This window comes from Lacerta agilis, chromosome 13 (assembly GCF_009819535.1).
Source record: "Lacerta agilis isolate rLacAgi1 chromosome 13, rLacAgi1.pri, whole genome shotgun sequence".
Taxonomy (NCBI): Eukaryota; Metazoa; Chordata; class Lepidosauria; order Squamata; family Lacertidae; genus Lacerta; species Lacerta agilis.
In genome coordinates, this window is record NC_046324.1 from 37,317,518 (window position 1) to 37,339,448 (window position 21,931).

Below are 21,931 nucleotides of genomic sequence, written 5' to 3' on the forward strand. Positions count from 1 at the left end.
GAGAGCACTGTTAACATACCACAGTAAGGGAACTGGGGGAATCTTGTGCATGAGATTCAACCTCATGAAGATGGGGAGTGAAGTCATTTAAAAACACACTTAAAATAAATTAGGGACACTGGTGGCACTGTGGGTTAAACCACAGAGCCTAGAGCTTGCTGATCAGAAGGTTGGCGGTTCGAATCCCCAAAACGGGGTGAGCTCCCGTTGCTCGGTCCCTGCTCCTGCCCACCTAGCAGTTCGAAAGCACGTTAAAGTGCAAGTAGATAAATAGGTACCGCTCCGGTGGGAAGGTAAACGGCGTTTCCGTGTGCTGCTCTGGTTTGCCAGAAGTGGCTTAGTCATGCTGGCCACATGACCCAGAAGCTGTACGCCGGCTCCCTCGGCCAATAAATTGAGATGAGCGCCACAACCCCAGAGTCGCGACTGGACCTAACGGTCAGGGGTCCCTTTACCTTTAAAACAAATTGAAGGAGTGGGGGCAAAGTACAGCCCAGTCGAATACTCCCTAGTACAGTGGTACCTTGGTTCTCGAACGGCTTAGTTGTCAAACAAATGGACTCCCGAACGCCGCAAACCCGGAAGTGAGTGTTCCGGATTGCGAACGTTTTTGGGAAGCCGAACATTCCGACGCGGCTTCTGCTTGAGTGCAGGAAGCTCCTGCAGCCAATAGGAAGCCACGCCTTGGTTTTTGAACGGTTTTGGGAGTCGAACGGACTCCCGGAACGGGTTAAGTTCGAGAACCAAGGTACCACTGTAGTAGGAATTAGAGACTTGCTCCTGCTTCCCACATCTAGCATGGTTAGAAGTTTAATTATATAGGCATCTAATGAGAAACAACAAGCCTTTTTCCATGGAAGTTGCATATGATTTAGATCAGGAGTAGGGAGACGTTTTCATCCTGAGGGCCACATTCCCTTATGGGCTATTTTCTGAGGACCACATGTCAGTCATGGAGGTGGCCAGAGGTAAAAGGGAGCAGAACAACGTATGCACATTGTACAGTAGGCTACTTTCTACACACACTTACACACCTCTCTTTTTCATCTGTCCAGGCAAGCAGGAAGTATTATCAGAGTTTGATAAGTGCCCATGAAGGGTGCAAAGCAGGGCTGGTGGGGGATATGGCTTGTGTAGAGGGCCAGGTTGAGAGGCCTGGGGGCCCACATTTGGCCCCTGGGCCTGAGTTTCTCCATCCTGGATTTAGATTGTAATTTATAGGCAACGGGTGTCGTATCAGTTCATGTTTCCTGATCATTCCTCCCCTGGCGCATGAATGTTTATGTCGGGGTGTATGCATGCCTACATGGCAAAAGTCCCCTTCAACTCTGCGGGGCTTTCTTCTGAGTGGACCTGTGTTGTGTTGCATAGAATTGCTCTGATAGAAAAGGACGTAATTCATCTTCTGCAGGTGTATGTAGTACAGCTTTGGCACTTGCTTGACTTACATCTCCACTAGTGATTGGAGGGGAGGGGAACTGTCGTTTCTGAAAACGCATTGTTTCATAAAATATTAGCGACATAATAAAATGGATACAATACCTGTCAAAATTGTAAGGTTTGGAGCTTGTAATTAATTCCCCCCCCCACTCTCCTTTGAGTGGCCATCCTTGGGAAGCACGCATGCCAGTGTAATAAATATACATTTGCAGTTCTCTAGGTTGACTAAAATTAGCATTTTTCAGCACCTTCATTCCCACCTTCCCTTTCAAAGCTTAAAACAAAATGTTAAGGGAAATGTATTTGAAGCGTGTATACACACACACACACACACAAATGCTTCAGTAAAAATGATTTGCAAATAAACTTTGAGTTTATTGGAATGTAACTTTTAAGCTGCCTTTAAGCACACGCATATACGCGTCGACTAGGGTGTCAGTCCCATTGAATTCAATGGCATTTACTCCCAGGTTGGGTATATGGTTGCAGCCTAAGCGTGCCTTGATTGAATTTCTTTTACTTTCAATGAGTGTTTTAGTTCAAATACTCCTGGCTTCCAGACTGAGGTGTTTTACTGTGGTTTTATAATTGTTGGAAGCCATCCAGAGCGGTTGGGGCAACCCGGTCAGATGGGCGGAACAACAACAACAGCAACAATTGCTGCACACTAATGTTAAAATTGCATACCCCATATGTGTATTAAATATTCATATTGATTTTAATAATATGTAAATATTATATCTTATCATTCTACAGTTTGAATTCAAATGCAAATCGTAGTAGAATAAAACAAAATACAAGGAACAGAATAAGCAATAAAAATTCAGTTGAAATTCTGCAGCACATTAGAATTTCTACAATAGGCAGAAAATTCAACCACTGATCTGTCAAGACCCTTAGTAATTTTCAAGTGGTCTGGGAGGGGGGATGGAGATTAGAAACTGCTGGTTTAGGGCATTGTGTTTTTCCACCCAGGAAATGCCCGCCGAACCCCAGCCCTGTATCCTATATTTCAGCTACTTTGGGAGGCCATCACTCAGTGGTAGAGCATATATTGTGATGCAGAAGGTACCAAGGTTTGAGACCTGAGTGATAGCTTGCCCCCGTAAAATGAGAAGTAAGTGACTACCAACTATCCGCAGATGTGAAATGACCTGCTCAGAAGAGCTTCACCTTGACAGAATTAAGTGTGGGATCCATTCTCCTTATTTCAGGATTGAAAGGTCAAATGGATGAATGGATCAAAAGTCAATAATCCATGCTAATATAATTCATTCATTCATTACCCTTTGCTTAATGCCAGTCATAATATTAAAACAGGCAATCAAGAACACAAAGAGAATAATGATTTTGCCCCCCTTCTCATCTCAGTCTCTATTATCATCCCATCTCTGTCCCCTGCTCTTCTTTGGCTTGTAACCCTGGTTACTATCACAGTTCCACTATCAGGAACTCAAGTTTGCTTAGCAAGATCGAGTTTCACCACTGCCCCACTCCCTCACTAGCAGAAGTGTTAGCAACTCAGATATCACCAAATGGCACCTTGAACCTAGGTTACGTTTGTCACAATGGAATGCTCTAGGCACCTTCTTTTACAGTGAAATTTGTTGTTGTTGTTGTTGTTATTCGTTTCGTTTCTGAACCACTCTATATTTTAAAGGGCAAATCTCAAAGCGGTTTACAACGCATTAAAAGATCAAATAAAACTATTCAAGGGAAATACGTCATATCCTTCTCTAAGTGACATTTTGCTTTCCCCAGTCACCAACCTGGCATCCAGAGATGTCCAAAATGGTTGCAATTGGACCCAAGACGCAACTGGCGCCTGGCTGATTTGTAACACTGACTAGTAGTGTTGCTCCTCTGGATAGCTGCCATTTTAATTTCCCATAATGCTACAGACTGGTGCTAAATGTTGATGAAGAGCAGGATATGAATTGTTAAAGATACAAAGATTCATCTGCAGTGCTGACAGATCTGCTTGCTGAGCGTATGTTTTCTGACAGAAGCCACCCAAGAAGCCTTGTTAGCAATAGGCACGTCAGAATTTACGCCTTTATCAAGGCGTGGCAGATTCCTGTGCTGTTAGATTTGCACGCCTCCCATTGTCCACGTGCTAAGAGCAAAGAAAATACCTTTTTAATTATGATTGCCACATTCCTTTAGCAAAGTTGACTTTCTGCGGAAAACACACATTTGTTGAAATCGGTTGCCACCGAGCGTTGCTCTGTCCGCGTCTTCCACTTACAAAACCTGCCAAGATAACTTTCAAGTCCTTAATTTGCTAACTATAATGAGTATGATACGGCTCGGTGGAAATGACACAAATTGATATTTTTAAAGACATAAAAACTAGTTAAAGGAACAGAAGGCAGACGGGGGAAATTATGCCGGAGCTGTCAGATTTAAACAAAGCTGCCCGGCCCTGGACAGTCTCGTAACGGAAAACATGAGCGATTGTTATCGGGCATGACACATTATTAGAGCTTCCACGGCTGGGATGCGGCTCTCCATTCAGAGAGGCAACGGGCGCTTTTCAGCTAACTTGAATGTTACAACCAAATATTCTTGAACCAAAGGATAAGTCTTTCGGGGACTACTAGCCATGATGGCTGTACCTCGCCTGCAAAGTCGGAGGCAGCAATGCTTCTGAATGCCACTTGCTGGAATCTTGTGTTCAGATTCTGCTTGCTGGTCTCCTGCATGTATCTGGTTGGCCATTCTGAGAACAGGATGCTGGACTAGGTGGGCTGCTGGACTGATCCAGCAGGCTCCTCTTATGTTCTTAACCAGGGGTCAGCAACCTTTTTCAGCCGTGGGCCGGTCCACCGTCCCTCAGACCATGTGGTGGGCCGGACTACCATACTAGCAGAACTTGAGTGATCCTTGTAAATAAAAACATATAACTGATATTGTCTTATTTTAGTTGAATAGATAGGAATGACATTAAAGAATATAAAACTGTGCGGAAAAAATAATGACAGTACAAATAGAAAGACTGAAAGATTTGTTCTATCTGAATTTTTTTATTCAAGTGTTAATTAGGAAAATTACACTTTTTATGTAAATAATTTTTTGACTTTTTTCTTTTTTTATATTTTTGTCTTTTCTTTTTTGTAGTTGTTTTTCTTTCTTTTTTTCTTCGAGCTTTCTTTTTGTAGTAGAAGATTGTATAAGTCTGTGTAAATTCTTTGTATATGTGTATAATTTAAATCAATAAAGACTATTTAAAAAAGAAAGGGGGGGAAATGAACGTATTCCTGTGCCCCACAAATAACCCAGAGGTGCATTTTAAATAAAAGCACACATTCTACTCATGTAAAAACACACTGATTCCCGGACCATCTACGGGCCGGATTTAGAAGGTGATTGGGCCGCATCTGGCCCACGGGCCTTAGGTTGCCTACCCCTGTTCTGAACTGTCTGCTGGAACTGGCAGCCTCTCCCTTACTTAACATATCTTAGAGTCGGTTGGTTTACATGCAGGGCTTCATTGCTTCACAGAGCCTTAAGCCTGTAGCTTTCTTTCCTGCCAAGACTGGACAAGCAGGGCCGAAAAACCCACTGATTGTGCCTGCCCGCTTCAGAGGGTTGAAGTTAGAAGCCCTTAATCCACTGGTTCCCATGGAACTTACTCTCCCATAGACCACTTGACTCCTCTCCCCCCCCCCAGAGCTACAGTTCCCACCGTGGTTTAACAATCAATCCCTCTTCACAAGGAACTCTGGGAATTGTGGCTGGGGGGGGTGGGGGTGGGTAGGGGCCTCTCCTACACAAAATAAGCCTATATGTAGCTCCAGTGGATCCATATTTCCCATCTCCCCACCACCACCACTCCTTTGTTTTCTCTCGTGCTGAATTTTAGATTGTAAGCTCACTGGGGCAAAAATCTCTCATAATGCAGAATGCACCACATGTAGTGATAGTACAATATAAACAACGGGGGGGGGGGAGTTGCCTGATAGGTGGGATATATGTAACACAACTGCATCACCACTCCTCTGTTTATAAATTCATAAACTGAATAATGCATAGAGCATTTATAGTGTTGTTTTATACATTTAAATGACCCACTTGCTTGATAAATTAAACGCTGCACTCCTGGGTGTCGTTTCCACTTCACCTTGTAAGTTGTCAGCACCCATCTCCCGCCAAACTATCCCCTTTGGGGCTATTACTGTTTGTTAATCTTGTATTATTAAAGCAAAGGAGTGTTTTCTGGAAAATGCAGTCTGCGGAATTTTTTGCAACTCAAAAGGGGAGCTGGATGACCAAAGGTCAGACTTAATAGAGAGGAATTTTCTTCTTGAATAATCCCAAGAGTTGAACTGTTTCTCTTTCAATCACCATAGCACAAAAAACCCTTTCTTAAAGGAAAGCTTTCCCTGTAATAATTGCCTGTCATTTGATGCACTGTGACTGCTCCCCTCCCCTTCCTGGGGTTGTAGACAGTTCTAACCCTACCCAGAGTAGATCCACTGAAGTTACTGGACATGACTAGCTGAGTCTTGTTCATCTCAGTGGGTCTGCTTTGAACACAATTTAGCTGGGTGCAATCCTTTTGTCTTCAGCGTCAATCTGCTTATCTTACTCATATCAACATGCTTGTTTTAGCTTTAAGAGGTTTTATTGCTCTGTGCACACCACATCCACAGAAGAACCAGCTGCATTTCATTCTGCCTCCTGCATCTTCAGCAAAACTGCCAGCTAAATTGAGATCCCTGGATCTTCCTGTGTGATGGTTTGTGATGGAACGCTGTGTTGGAAGAGCACGGCGTGGCTTCTCTCCCTTCCCCACCCCCACACCCCCTAGCAAAAAAAGAAGTTACAGCATATATTTTCGTTCAGGTGTTTTTAAGCTGATCAAATTTTTACACCAAGTTACTGGGGACAAAGTATCACGTGATTATTCTAGGCTAAGCAAGTGATTCTGGGTGGCTTCTGTTTATAATCTATTTAGAGACATTTCTGAACTGTTTAATGTTTATAATCTGGGCATTATTGGTGACCCCGCTTGCTGGAGATTGAATGAGAGAAGCCCCATAATAGTAAGACTCTCAGAGGCTACTAGCCACGATGGCTGTGGTTTGCCTCCACAGTCGGAGGCATCCATGCTTCTGAATACCAGTCACTGGAAACTGCAGGAGGGGAGAGGGCTCTTGTTTTCAGGTCCTGCATGCGGGTTTCCCACAGCTATCTGGGTGGCCACTGTGGGACTGGATGCACAACTTCCCTGATCCAACAGTCTCTTTTTATGTTCTCAGATGCTTAAGGATGCCACCTGAAGTGTGTGCAAAGGGTCCGAGAAGTCAGCTTTTGATTAATGAGGGAGGCAGGTCAATGGCCTGCCTTGCTGTAAAGGAAGCTTCCTCCGTTTCTGTTGAGGTCCACATGGCTGGGAGCCAGTGCTATGCAAGTTTACTCATGAGGAACTCCACTGGCCTAAGTCAGAGCCGTCTGCTCCATCTGGGCTGCGTAAAAGGGACTTGTCTCTCAAGCGGTTTGCAAGCTTCCATATGCAAACAAATTCCACCTGCAATAAGCAGCTGGCAGACGGAAGTAAAATATTTAGCATTTTGCATATTGGTTAGATGTCTTGCAGGCTGTACCACGAAAAGGCAGCAGAGACTTACTTCATTTATTTTCTCACATTTATCTTCCTGCTATTTGTTTGTTTGTTCGTGGAACCCAAGGTGGTCTGCCATGAAACTGTGGTAGATCAGTCCATTAGTTTAGCTTTTAGGTATTTCACATCTCTGCTATTTATTTATTGCCCAATTAATTCAAGATCTTCCCAAATTCAGTCTCTTTTCTCTCGATCCATTTCATTTGCCATCAGAATCCTCCCCAGATCCATAGGTTGTCTCCAACAGACTTCTACTCAGAGTAGACACATTTGAATTAATGAACCTAAGTTGTACGTGTCCATTGATTTCAATGGGTTTACTCTGAGTAGGACTAGAATAGGATACAACCCCATCTCTCTTCAGTTGACACTCCCCCATTTTATTTATCTGTCCAAATCATCCCCCAGTGAATTGCACCAAATGAGACTCATATAGGGTGGCAACCCTTATGATCACATCGCTTTCGTTACATAACAGAAATTGCTGTTTTGTTTTATTTTTCACTTATGGCTAGTATTTTGATTCATAAGAGTACAGAATGGCCACTGCCAAGAACCTTTAGAAATCTTCCCACATAGCAGGCTCATCTCACACAGCCTTCTATCAGAACATCCTGTGTTTTTCAGCCTCATTTATGCGATAAACCACAAACTCTCCACCTCTGACTCTGTCCAGCATCGAAGCTACATGTTAGCAGTGAAACTACATTGTAGGGTTGTAACTTTGTGCTTTGCAGTGTGTAACATATGCACTTTGCTCTCATCTCAGTGGCATTTTGTTACTACTATGTGCCCCCCTGCAATTACAGTCTTAACTACAGATGCAGTTATTGATTAATAAATGGCTATGTTATAAGCAGTGCTTCTTTTCAGGAGGTACTCAACAGTACGCAGTACTGCCCCTCCTCTCTCTCTCTCTCTCTCTCTAGATCAAGGGAGGTAATAGTACCACTATATTCTGCTCTGGTCAGACCTCACCTGGAATACTGTGTCCAGTTCTGGGCACCACAGTTCAAGAAGGATACTGACAAGCTGGAACGTGTCCAGAAGAGGGCAACCAAAATGGTCAACGGCCTGGAAACGATGCCTTATGAGGAACGGCTTAGGGAGCTGGGTATGTTTAGCCTGGAGAAGAGAAGGTTAAGGGGTGATATGATAGCCATGTTCAAATATATAAAAGGATGTCATATAGAGGAGGGTGAAAGGTTGTTTTCTGCTGCTCCAGAGAAGCGGACACGGGGCAATGGATTCAAACTACAAGAAAGAAGATTCCACCTAAACATTAGGAAGAACTTCCTGACAGTGAGAGCTGTTCGACAGTGGAGTTTGCTGCCAAGGAGTGTGGTGGAGTCTCCTTCTTTGGAGGTCTTTAAGCAGAGGCTTGACAGCCATCTGTCAGGAATGCTTTGATGGTGTTTCCTGCTTGGCAGGGGGTTGGACTGGATGGCCCTTGTGGTCTCTTCCAACTCTATGATTCTATGATTCTCTCAGAAAGTGTGGCACTTACTGTAACAACTTCATGGTGAGTATCGGCACCTTTTTTTCTTCTTCTAGAAAAAGGAGCGCTGGTTATAAGTGAGCAGTAAACTATTTGGCCAATTTCCAGTTATAAATCTGGGGGAGCAGAGGAACTGCAGAACTATCCGACAATCCCTGTTGGTGGTAGAAATGACATTTCTAGGCTTTTATATTATTCATTTCACTTACACTTTTTTTACGAAGCCTCCCGAAGAGATTTCCCAACAGACATACATGAAAACAATTTCAAATCTACTCCAGATAACGGACCGGGATTAAAGAACTCCACTTCGGAGGCTCGTTGAAAAAGGCAAGTCTTCAACAAATGCTGAAAACACAAGAGAGACGGTGCCTGTCTGATATGTAATGGGGAGGGAGTTCCAAAGTCCAGGTGCTGCCACACTAAAGACCGGCTTTTGACATTGTGTGGAATGGACCTCCTGATGAGATCATACCTGCGGGAGGCCCTCACCTGCGGAGCGCGGTGATCATTTCGGAATATAAGAGATGAAGCTCTCTTTTAGGTGTCTACATGGACACATACTCTGGGAGCCAGGATCGACTGCACTCACTTGCTCAGGTTGCTGCTGCAAGGGAGAATAATTGCTAGCTTGTGTGAAGCAGCACACTTTATCTTTCCCAACTGCAAGTGGCCAGTGGGCGGCCAGCACATCCTCTGAGCCTGACCCAGCACAAACCTAGCCGTGAAGTGAAACCTGATGGGACAATGGCTGCTGCTCTTTTGCAATTCTCTGCTCCGTCACTAGCTCCTCCTCCTGTGCCTTTTCGTCTCCTGGCCATCCCCAGTGATGCGTAACTAGTTCTGCCACTTTCATTAACACCAGCAGGAAAGAAGCACCAGCGCAGCAGTCAGGCATCGTTCTCCTGCCACCACATAAACACACCGAAAGAGCAAAAGCTACCCCACTGTGACAGATTATGGGCTTTGGTCACCTCTAGACTGTTGCAGTTTTGCAGGAGGGATTCAGTCACATACAGGAAATTTAGGTTTCCTCTGTTAAAGTGGATTAAAGTGCCCTGGGCATGACAGATCCACGTCTTCTGTCTTAAAAAAACTACAAACCAGATTCTTTGCAGTTAGGAAGACGACGACAGGGAAATGCAGTAAAACATGTTGGATAATGAAAGATTGACGGGAAGTCACATAAACAAACAATTCAAGATGAATGTTCATGAAATAACGGGGTTTTTTGCAGCAGGACAAAATCGCAACCCAGATATTTGGACATTCTGATCTCATGCAAGGGAAGGATGCAAGTTGCAGCGTATCTTAGTGAGGTGGTGGCCATTGTGGCAGAGCCATGTCTGTCAAGGTCATGTTTCAGTAGATAACACGAAGCTAAGGTTGGACAAAGTGAAGTCTCCATCGGCAACATCCAGAGCCAGCAAGTAGAAGAGCAGGAATAGGCTAAACAAGGCAGAGCCGATCAGGACCCCGGACAGCTCACTGCTGAAGGAAGACCTGCTGTTTCAGCAAGATGCAAAGCCTTTCTGAGACTTGGAAAAGTTGGCCAGGCGGAGGGACCGCTTCTGCACATGTGTGCAGCACAGTAGAGTGCTTTGCGCATGCGCGCACGGCAAAACATTTCCTGGTGTGCCGCTTTTGCAATCCGAAGTTTACATTACCCGAGGGTAACATAAGACGAGGTGCTACTGTATTGGCCGAGTCCCTGCTGGGATGGTACTTGGGATTTTAAAGGTCCTTTGTCTTGTTCTTTTTATTATTTTGCATTTTGTAATGTTTTTAAATGTTGTAAGCTGCCTGGAAGAAAGATGGGATATAAATGCATTAAAGAATAATAAGTACAGTCATACCTTGGATCCCAAACGCCTTGTGACTCAAACGTTTTGGCTCCCGCCCACCCAGAAGTGAGTGTTCCGGTTTGCAAATGTTCTTTGGAACTGGAACGTCCGATGGGGCTCCTGCGGCTTCCGATTGAGTTCAGGAAGCTCCAGCAGCCAATCAGAAGCCGCGCCTTGGTTGTCAAACGTTTTTGGAAGTCGAATGGACTTCTGGAACGGATTCCATTCAACCACCAAGGTACGACTGTAATCATAATTGAAATATAACTAATAATGATCAGAAGAAAGCAATATGTTATGGTCAGGGTCATCTTCCAAGCTGTTTTGGGGTTTTCAGAGCTTCCATAAATGTGGAAGGGGCTCAGAACCATGTGCAACACTTTGTGCACCTTGATTTTCTTTTTTAGAAAATCAATAAATACCAAGCCCAGTTGGCTCTTTGGTTGTACCTTTTAAAATCATGTTATTGTAACTTTTGTGCCATTATTGTAGCAGTCTCCTCTTGATTTCCCCATGAAAGCAACCAGGTCAGAGTGCTAGCTGTGATGGACTGCAATTGATAAAGTCCGCCACAAATGGGCTGGGGTGCCAATATCAGTTGGAAGAGCGGAGCTGTGCTTAAATGAAGCATGGTGATTATTTTCACAGCGGTGGGTAGAAGAATAATCTTGGGGGGGGGAGGTAGTTAAGTGAATTCCTATGTCATTGCTGTCTAAGGAGATGGACTAAATTCACGATCGCTCCTGTAATACAGTAGATTAAAATTCTGGGAATAGTGAAGCTGCTCAAAGGTCAGCATGCCAAAAAATAAATGGACTGTTGGTGAAGATCGCAGTCACTTAAGAATTTTAGCATAAGAATTCGTTGCTGCTTACCTTTTTTAGTTGTATTTCCACTGTGTTTACCCCACTGTGAAAAGCTTTGAGCGAGGCAAGCGGATACATTTAATTTGTGGGTCAACTGTGTTTCCTTGCTGCAAAATGCTTTCAAAGTAAGGGTTCTTGTACATTTGCCTAATTTGATCCAGTCTGCTATTGTTACTGTACACAGTATATATAGAAGGGGGTGGGATATGAGTTTGGTTTTTTTAAAGGTGCTAGGAAGCTGCGTTATACTGACTGAGACCGTTGGTCCATCTGCCTCAGTATTATCTACATCGGCTCACCTTGTTTTCTGTGGTCAAGGAATGCTCATTGCACTCAGCTATGGACTTTGCCTATGTGAGTGGTGCCCAGGAACAGTTCACTGTGGGAGCACCAACACATTTGACTCCCCACTTACACAGGGTTACATTCTGGGCCCCCATGCGCATAAGTGCAATCGCGTAAAGTGGAGAGCACCCTCTAAACACCCTTTAAATGCCCTCTCTGTTGCTTTGCCTTTAATCCATACCAAAAATACTGTATCCAAAAATGTCCACAACTCTGGGCCTGGCAGGAGGCTGGAGGATGCTGAGGAAAGCAGCAGCAGCAGCTGCTGCTGTGCTACCCCGCGTGACAGCTGTTAGGTGGAGAGGCTGAGCAGCACAAACAAATCCCACTCCAGTCTCTTTGGAGCTTCCTCTACCCTCACTGATGTCCTCTTCGGGCTCTGGGGAGTGTTTCCTCATGAGCCACAAGGACTCTCCAGCTCTCCCCCACCATTTCCAGGTTTGAACTGAATTATCTAATTATTTTCCGGCGCCCCATATATACGTGGTTGTGCACAAGTAGAACAAGTGTAAATGGGGGGGGGGGGTGCCTGTATTTATTTTGATCTGTATCTGGCATTTTGATCAATAAATGATTGCCCCACAGACCCACACACATATATACCAGGAGGCGCTTTAAAAAAAATAAATTGACAAAGTAATAATAAATAAATAAGAATAAAATCTGCACCCTATCACTGAGACCATTCCATTGTAACTATCCAACCTCCCAAAATTTCAACATCTCTTGCAATGGTTTGACCCCTTTCCATTTTAACAGTACAAATTCTACAGACATCCTCCATATCTCTTCAGAATCATTTCTCCTGCATATTCCCCGTCTTACCTTAATATCACATGTTAATTTATCATTAATAGCTATATCTCACACCTCTTTATACAATTCTTCCATTTCATATTCTGCTTGCCCCTTCCACTTCCCAGCTATAATAATTCATAGAGCTGTCAATAAATTTGTGAGCAAGTCCTTCGTAGCCTGTGAACCTCCCACCCCATCGTAAAGTGATAATAATGCCACCTCTGGACTTTCAGTCAGCTTTAACCCAGTGACCAGGAGGCTTTTGCAAAAACGAAAAGACCTTCAACAAAATGTTGCCGCATGAAGTGCTCTTGTTTAGTGTGCCAGCTCAGCCTGCCCTCTTCTGGGCCCTGAACAATAGCCCTCCACACTGCATCATTTTGTATATTCTAAAGCTGGCATGTGAATTTTCTCCACTGCTTCTCATCTTTTCCTTTTTCTAGAAGGACATTTCTATCCCACTTGAAGCATAAGAAACCTCCCTTGATACCATTTTTTTTTTGTTCTAGGATATCCCCTCTTGTTTCACATCTCACAGTGATGAATCAGCTTGTTTAAAGCAACAACTTCATATTATACTGCAGTTTAGCACAGCCTAATCATTTTCCTGTACGGGAGTCGGGCAGCCACTTCACCTAGTTTTCTCTGCTCAGGAAATGCTGAATGCAGGGAGGCACTCCACCAGGCGGCCCGCTGAGTGGTGCACACAAAAGCTCATACCAAGCACAAACTTAGTTGGTCTCTAAGGTGCTACTGGAAGGAATTTTTGTATTTTTTATTTTGTTTCGACTATGGCAGACCAACACGGCTACCTACCTGTAACTTGAAATATATATTGTTTTCATTTATAGTCCGCCTCGCATCTAGAGAACATTGAGTTGCAAGCATGGTTTGCACATGGGGTCACCCAGTGAGCATTGCAGCTGATGCAGAGAATTGAACTTCAGTCTCCCTAGCCTGACCCTCTCCAGCAGCTGCATCAGAGAGTAGGGACCTAAGGCCCTCCAGATGTTGTTGAACTCCAGCTCCTGTCAGCCATAGCCAGCATGCCTAGTGGTCAGGGTTGATATAAGCTGCAATCCAAGAGTTTCTGGAGAGGGCTAAAGGCTCACCACCCCTACGGTGCACCGTGCTAGCTCCTTGACAGCCTTGCTTCTCCCTTAGAATGATCTGTGGGAAACAGGCATCATGTTTGCAGTGTGTCTTTCCCCCTGAGATGAGAAGGGTACTTGTCCATTCAGGACCGGTTCCACGTTGCTAAAACTCTAGCTAATACCTACCTGCCCCCACAGAGACGAGTAGAACTGCAGGAGGGATCTGTCAATTGATGCATTATAAATGGCTCCTCTTTCTGTACTTGCGTCCTCTGCAGCCGGCACGGCCAAGGTCAGTTAAACACTGGATTTATTAGCAAATGGATTAGCACTTTGAGAGAATTGTCTGCCAATGTCGCCTCTGCTGACCACAGCAAGCTGGGGTGAAGGCAGCCTGGCTCCTCTCCTTGTGTGGAAGCAGGCTCTTCAGCGGCAGACGGGGGTCTTGTTTTAAAAAAAAGCCCTCTGTGTTCCTGGCCACTTTATAAAGAAGGAGAGGAGAGGTTTCTGCCCCAAAGGCTGGTTCGTTAAGGCAAATGGAGAACTGCTCAATCAGCCCTCAGCCAGCTCCTCTTCTCCCTACCTTCCATGTTATAACAAGTCCGGGGACTGGCACTGCCTATGAGCACCTTAGTCTCTGGGTAGAACTCAGCAGGGAGGAGGAGGGACTTAGAAATAACTGATTCTGCCTGTCATTGTCTGGCTTTTAATCGGCTCCCTGCCTTCTCTCCTACGAGTCCCAGTGGGCACTGGACAGCACTCCCCAAGGGGTTTGCCGTCTAAGTAGAGATGCTCTGTAGACAGCAGAGGAAAGGAAATGGAAATGAAGGCAGGGTTTTAAATTATTAGTTGCATTATTACTTGGCACAGTGGTTACAGTACTGGATTAGGACCTGGGAGACCAGGGTTCAAATCCCCATTGAGCCACGAAGCCCCCTGAGTGACTTAGGGGCAGTCACTGTCTCTCAACTTAACCTACCTGTGAGGTTGAAATGGAGAGGGAGAGGAGTGTGTACACCACCTTGAGCTCTTAGGAGAAAAAAGATGGGATGCAGATGTAGTTTATAGAATCCTAGAATTGTAGAGTTGGAAGGGACCCTGAGGATCATCTAGTCCAACCCCCTGCAATGCAGGCATATGCAGCCATCCCATGTGGGGATGAAATCTGCAACCTTGGTGTTATCAGCACCACACTCTAACCAGCTAAGCTATATGCAGTAATAGATATCATTATCATCATCATCATTGTTACTTTTTTAAATTTGTTAGTTGGTTTTCTTACAAAGTAACTCAAAGCAACTTACATTAGAGCCAATTGAAAGTAACAATAAAACCCTTAAAGTACAGCAATACAAGTGAAGGACTTAAAGCTAAACAAAAGGAAGGCTAAAAACACAGACAACAAAAAAGGACAGGACTACAGATCCTACCCCACTAAAAGAGGTCACAGTGCCACCCTTCAAATTAAGGGTTAAAAGCCCAGGAAATAAGAAAAGACTGCCTGGTGCTTAAAGTGAAGAACAGGGTTTGCATTTAACCGAATTCTACTCAGTTAATGGACCTAAGTTGTGTTATTTAATTTCAGTGGGCCTGCTCTGAGTATGACTAACATGTGGTTTACATATACTTAGGCTTAGTTAGAGCAGCATCACTAGCAGATTGTTCTCAGAAGATCTGAGAACATTTGCAGCCAGCATTGCAAGCCAGCAGGCACCGTAAGGTATCCTTGTCCATGCCAGCTATTCCTTCCCTGTGGTCTCCCACCACTTCCTTACCGAAGGAGATGTCCCTGCATTATCCTTCAATCTGTGACTGCAGAAATATGTACTACATCCCCTTCAGATGTGGCTGGACTCCACCTTCCATCATCCATTGGTCATGCTGGCTGGGGTTGATGGGCCTTGGAGTCCAACATATAGAGTCCAACATACATGTTCCTCACATCCTGATGTATTGCAAAACAATACACCTCTCCAGCTTAGACTCTATTCTAAGAGAGAGAGACTACTGAGTTTTCTCATTCTATAAAGCCTGTGGTTTAGTGTTGTGTGCTTTTCCTCCAGCACACCTGCAAGGAGGAACTCAGAGGCTTTTGTTTTCGTTTTCAACTAACTCTGGTTTGTTGTTATGTCCAAACCAGGTTAGTCTTCAAATGCTTTTGAGAAGCAAGCTAGCTTTGAATTTTGATTTCTGATCCTGACTTCTTCTTTTTTTAATAACCCGCATGTGGGTCCAAGCCCATGAACTGAAGACCGACATGTTTTCGTGCAAATGCCATTACGTATTTATGGAACCTTTCCCAAACCTTTCACTCCTGCCAAGCCTGGGCATGTCAAATAAAATAATCTTTTTTGAAAATGGCAGATCAAATGCTCCGGTGGTTTGCTCAGCTTTTCACGGTTTGTTGAATTGTACCTTTCCAGATCATCGTATTTTTTAATTTGTATTTTGGGGGGGTTGGGTTTTTGATAATCAAGTTCTTTGCATAATGGGAATGGCAGGTGTCTAAAGGCTAGGAGGGAGCCAGAACTGGTAGAAATCCTGCAGAATTAATGTCTAATCCTTCTGGTTTGTAGGGACACCCTGGCGGGAGGCACAAATACAGGACTTGAAAAGCACCCTGAAGGGTGTCAGCAGTGACATCCCCCTGGTCTTCGTCAGTGGCAACCACGACCTTGGGAACACGCCAACTCCTGAAACAATTGAAGATTATTGCCAAAAGTGGGGTGACGATTACTTCAGCTTCTGGGTCGGAGGAGTCTTCTTCCTCGTGCTGAATTCTCAGCTGTACTTTGATGCTTCCAAGTGCTTGGCATTAAAGCAGGCCCAGGATGAGTGGCTTCAGCAGCAGCTTGCAATGGCCGAAGCGAGAAAGTGCCGGCACGCTGTCGTGTTCCAGCACATCCCTCTGTTTCTGAGAGAACCCGATGAAGACCACGACTACTTCAACCTGGAGAAGTCCATTCGGCACGAGCTCTTGGAGAAGTTCCACAAAGCAGGTACGGGCTTCCTTTGCAGATCAGAGGGAGGCCTGGTCCGCTGTGAGGCAGTTGGTCAGACCAGTTCTGGGCTTAGAGGACCACTTCAGTCTGCAGGGGGAAGATGGGGTAGGCCAGTATGCAGCAGCGGCTAATGGGGTGGCAGCGCTTACCTCCCATCAACAGCATCGCTGCAGTTTGCCAGGAGGTGTGAGGTTGGTGTGGTGCAAACACGGCAGCAGAACCAATCTGGTGCATCTGTACCTCCTCCCCATCTCCCTTCTTGTAAGCTGCAGTGATACCAATGACAGAAGCTCAGATAAACATCAGTACTCTGCCCCAGCATTCTGCCCTACTTTGTTAGAAAAGCTGCTAACATATTTGTTGCTGCTGCTGCTGCGGCGGCTATTATTTAAAACCCTATCTCCATTTCCATTCCCCTTTCTCTGCCATCTCCCATGCACCTATAGTGGTTACTCGGGTTACAGACACTTCAGGTTGCAGACTCCACTAACCCATAAATAGTACCTCAAGTTAAGAACTTTGCTTCAGGATGAGAACAGAAATTGTGCGGCAGCAGCAGGAGGCCCCATTAGCTAAAGTGGTACCTCAGGTTAAGAACAGTTTCAGAACAAATTAAGTTCTTAACCCGGGGTACCACTGTATTCTTAGTTTGATTGTAACCCCCTTGGGCAATGGTGACCGGTGCGGCAGAAGGCAAGGGAGCCCATTACTGGGTGGAGCCAGAGCCAATGACACTGCATGCTGGGGTTACTGGGGCGGGGCTTATGTGTGCACCCACTTAACACCCCCTCCACACAGAATGCTGACATGCATTCTTCCGAACACCTGAAAAGGGCTTCACTTGGTCTGCATATGACCCCCATCTGTATGCATGTAATACATTTGTAAACAAGACTGCTTGGTACAGAACAAATAGCTAGCTGAATAGGATAGCTCTTTCCCATTCAGTTAAGTATTCTTATTAATTAAGCCAAACAGAGAGAGGGCTGCTAGGCAGCTCACCGTACAATAGCGTAACTAAGTTTGCTATGAAATAATCCCTGATTCAGAAACTGCGAGCTCTGCATAGCTCAGTTTCCTTAGTAACAGAGCTGTTCTGTTTCCTTAAAAAAAACAACTTGAAGAACCTTCTTTGCTTGTCTACAGGATGTTGTCAGTCAAGTATAATATGCTCTCTCTCTTTCTCTCTCTCTCCTTCACCTCCCTCTCATCTCATACTTTGCCCACAAATAATCAACCTGAACACATCCTTCATTATGATAGTCCAGATGATAAATAATGGAATCAGCCTATTCTTGCATGTTTTGTATTGATCATCATCATCATCACACTTGGCTTTTGCAGTCTAAGAAGGTTAACCTTCTAATCACTTAATATGAATTCTAATTTTTCATATCCAAACTGGAGAAAATTAGAATGGTTATTTTTTTTAAATGAAATATTATTCTTTCCCCTCCTATTTGCTTTTTTCTTCCTTCTCCCCTGTAGTTCAAGGGCATTTGGAATTATTGGTGGGGTGTGTGTGTGTGTGACGTGGAACACAACCCTCTGCTACAACAATAATTTTAGTAAAGGTTGGCAAGGCATCTTGTATTTGGACAAGCAGCTATTTTTCAGTCAATGCTGAATTTCTGCAACTCCATTAAAACCCATATAGTGACGAAGCAAAATTATGCCTTTTTTAAAAAAACAAACCAATAAGTAATTGAAAATATTGCAGCTAAGTAGTCCCATCCAACATATTTCAAGCAAAGATGTTGTTGGGCCTAGATCTTCAGAGCAAAACTTAATTTTGGAAAAGCTCGTTGCTTGTAGCAAGCGCTGAATTCAAAAGGAAGAGCTGCCTTGAGTCCTTTGAGAGATCAAGAGAGCCAGGGTTCTGTAGTACTTGAAGTGTCAAACTAAGACCTGGGAGGTCAGTATTCAAATAACGCCATGAAGTCCACTGGGTGACCTTGGGCCAGTCCCTGCCTCTCAGCCTAACCTACCTCCACAGGGTTGTTTTGGGGTTCAAAAGAGGAGGGGGGAGAGCTGTGTATGCTGCCTTGAGCTCCTTTGGGGGGTACGGTGAGATATAAATGCAATAAATAAAGTCCTGCTTCTACAAGTTTTTGCTGTATAGAATGCCTTTAGAAGACAAACAGTCATTTCCAGTCATTATCTGAAGAAGTGTGCATGCACACGAAAGTTCATACCTAGAACAAACTTAGTTGGTCTCTAAGGTGCTACTGGAAGGAATTTTTTAAATTTTGTTTAGTCATTTCCAGGTAAGCTGATCTGTTCAGATGCTTCCCCTACACACACACAAACACCAAAATAAATAGTTATTCCCAGCTGGAGGTAGCATAATTTTGTTTTGCTTGGCTCAAGATCCTTACTCCTGTCCATGATGAAAAATGTTCAACCCCTCATTATTACATTTCTAGGATGGCGAACACCTGCTTGCTTTATATGCTCCAACTCTCTTTTCTGTTTCTTGTCCCTGTATTTTGCCTTTTGGAGAGAAACAGGATTCCAGTTCCTAAAAGATGATTGCTCTCTCGTCATCGCCTCCTCAGAGCAGGGTCTCACGCTGTCTTGTGGTTCCTCTATAAAAACACTCCCCACATTAGCCTCACTGCAGAAATGAGAGGTTTGTTTTAGGGAATGCTTAGGTTCTTTGCACCTCAGAATCCTGCACAGAGCAAGGGTGTTCAACATGATCGCCTCCCATGCCCTTTCCAATATTGTGGGCACAATTCTCACTCCTTCAGTGGTTTTTCCTGGCTGGAGTACTAATAATAATAATATTTATTATTTGTACCCCGCCCATCTGGCTGGATTTCCCCAGCCACTCTGGGCGGCTTCCAACAGAAACCAAATACAACAATATCAAACATTAAAAACTTCCCTAAAAAGGGCTGCCTTCAGGTTTTTTCTGAATGTCAGGTAGTTGTTTATTTCCCTGACCTGTGATGGGAGGGCGTTCCACAGGGCGGGCGCCACTACCGAGAAGGCCCTCTGCCTAGTTCCCTGTAGTTTTGCTTCTCGCAGTGAGGGAACAGACAGAAGGCCCTCGGCGCTGGATCTCAGTGTCCGGGCTGAATGATGGGGGTGGAGACGCTCCTTCAGGTATACAGGACCGAGGCCGTTTAGGGCTTTAAAGGTCAGCACCAACACTTTGAATTGTGCTCGGAAACGTACTGGGAGCCAATGCAGATCTCTCAGGACCGGTGTTATGTGGTCTCGGCGTACGTCCTTGAACTCTGATTAGACTTCCTTAAATGGAGGACATTGGGGCGAGTTTGTGTAGAAACTACTGTACAAAAGTCCTCCACAACTTTGGAACTCCCTGCCTATTGATATCAGACAGGCAACTTCGCTACTCTTTATTTGGGGCAAGCCTAATCAGATATCTAGAAAGCTGGCGTGTTTTTAGTTTATTGCTGGTTTTGATTTTTTGAATGTGTTGGGGTTTTTTTTTTTACTAATAATGTCATTGTTTTATTCTTTTTGAGGGTTTTTATTTTGCAATCAAGCAGTATATAGATTTTATGAAATAGAATGGTTCCTCACCACTGTGTGATCCAGTGTGTGGGGAAAGAAGCCATTTTTCATTTGTGCCTTCCTCTGCTGCGTTAATTAGCCTTTATTATAAGCCTGTTTTAGAGTATTATTTGTTGGTTGGTTGGTCAAATTATGATCCCGCCCTTCCATCCAAAGGAGCCCAGGGTAGCAAACGCACAAGCGATAAAATATCTAAACCTCTAAGAAAAACAGTTCTGATACAGGTGCAAACTGGGAAATATCTCTACTTTGAACTGCTGGTTGAAAGAGGTAGGTTTTCAGGGGGCATCCTAAAAGACAACAGAGGCGGGCACTAGTCTAATATGCAGCAGCAGGGAGTTCCAAAGGGTAGGTGTCACCATGCTAGAGACCAAAATTCCTCCATAGTGCAGATCAGACCTTCTGATAGGTGGTACCTGCAAGAGGCCCTGCCACCGAGTGCATTGACCGATTGGGTATATTGGGTAGGACCCAAGCCAATAGGAGAGCCAATTTATAGCTGAACAAATGAACAATCCAGTGTTGCTTCTTTCCGTTGCATTGTCATTCCTTTCCTGAAATACAGTGGCACCTTGGTTTAAGAACAGCTTGGTTTATGAACAACTTGGATTAAGAACGCCGCAAAGCCAGAAGTAGGTGTTTTGGTTTGTGAACTTTGCCTTGGAAGCAGAACATGTTCCGCTTCCTGTTGAGTGTGTTCCATTTGTAAATTGAGTCCCCCCGCTGCTGTGGGAAAGCACGCCTTGGTTTAAGAACGCTTTGGTTTAAGAAAAGGCTTCCGGAATGGATTAAGTTCGTAAACCAAGGTACCACTGTACCACGTAACTCAGAAGGCGATACCTCTTCCTTTCTAATCCAGAAACAGTTGTGTGTTACACCAGCCTTTTTATTCTTTCATTCGCATTTGGAAACTTTCTTTTCTGTTCTGCCGCACGCCCCCCCCCCTTTAAGATTTGTTTGGTGTTACTCTGTTTTAGCAGTTCCATGTGAGAAACATGTGTGTTTGTTTGTTTGTTTTGATTTGGTTTCGGTATTCCATTCATTGTAAGCCATCGAGCTAAAACTCGAGCCCCAGAAGCTGCATCTGGTGTTAAGCGCTGAATTCAATTTCTCACTTTAGAAGTGTCCTTAACAGTTGGGCTAATTAAAGATAAAATGGTGTCCTTATCATAAATATTTATGAATTGAAAATCTGGCACTTTTTTAATTTCACCAAGTTAAGCCATGACGATAAGCTTGCGTTACCAAATGAAAATGTCAACTTCACTGTAGTTTTACGAGCAGGGTGAATGAAATCTGTGGAAGAAACCAGAACCCCTTTGTTGTTTTGAGTCAGATGCTTTTTAGAGCAGAACCAGGCCGTGTGTTTTAATCATATCGCACACATAAAGCTCACGACTTCCCTCAAAGAATCCTGAGAACTGTAGTTTGTTAAGCGTGCTGGGAACTGTAGCTCTAAGTGGGGAAACTATGGTTCCCAGGATTCGGGGGGGGGGCTTGTGTGCATTGGATGTTGATCTGCCCACATGGAAACCCTAAGATCAGGGGCTGAGAACCTCTTTTTGTGTCAAGGGCCACTTTAGCTGACGGACAGTCTGTTAAGGGCCACATGCCAGCATGGGGTGAAGCCAGAGTGGATGATGGAGAGAGCCAGAGACTAGGGGTTGGATCCAACTCGTCCTGCTTGTGCAACAGGACTTACCCTTCCTTTCCTCTCCCTGTGGACCCCCCCCCCCCAAATCAGGCAGAACTGCCACAGTATCCCCCCAAACCCCCAGAGCAGATTTTAAGGGGGCAAGAGAGGAAGGAGGTATGTTGTCCAATGGCAGCATGGGATACAGCCCAAAGTTTTTAATGTTTAATGCTGTGTTG

The 21,931-nt window shown here is 44.5% G+C and overlaps 1 protein-coding gene across 2 annotated transcripts in view; it reads left to right on the forward strand.

Moving 5' to 3' along the window:
• The window catches only part of CPPED1 (calcineurin like phosphoesterase domain containing 1), a 66,782-nt gene that overhangs the window by 26,679 nt on the left and 18,172 nt on the right, over positions 1–21,931 (forward strand). Inside the window, exon 3 of one of the 2 annotated variants that reach the window (XM_033167044.1) lies at positions 16,088–16,510. The exons of the other annotated variant lie outside the window; for it this stretch is intronic. Within the exon in view, the coding sequence (XP_033022935.1) occupies positions 16,088–16,510 (423 nt within the window). The remainder of the gene's footprint in view (positions 1–16,087; positions 16,511–21,931) is intronic. 2 annotated transcript variants of the gene reach the window in all.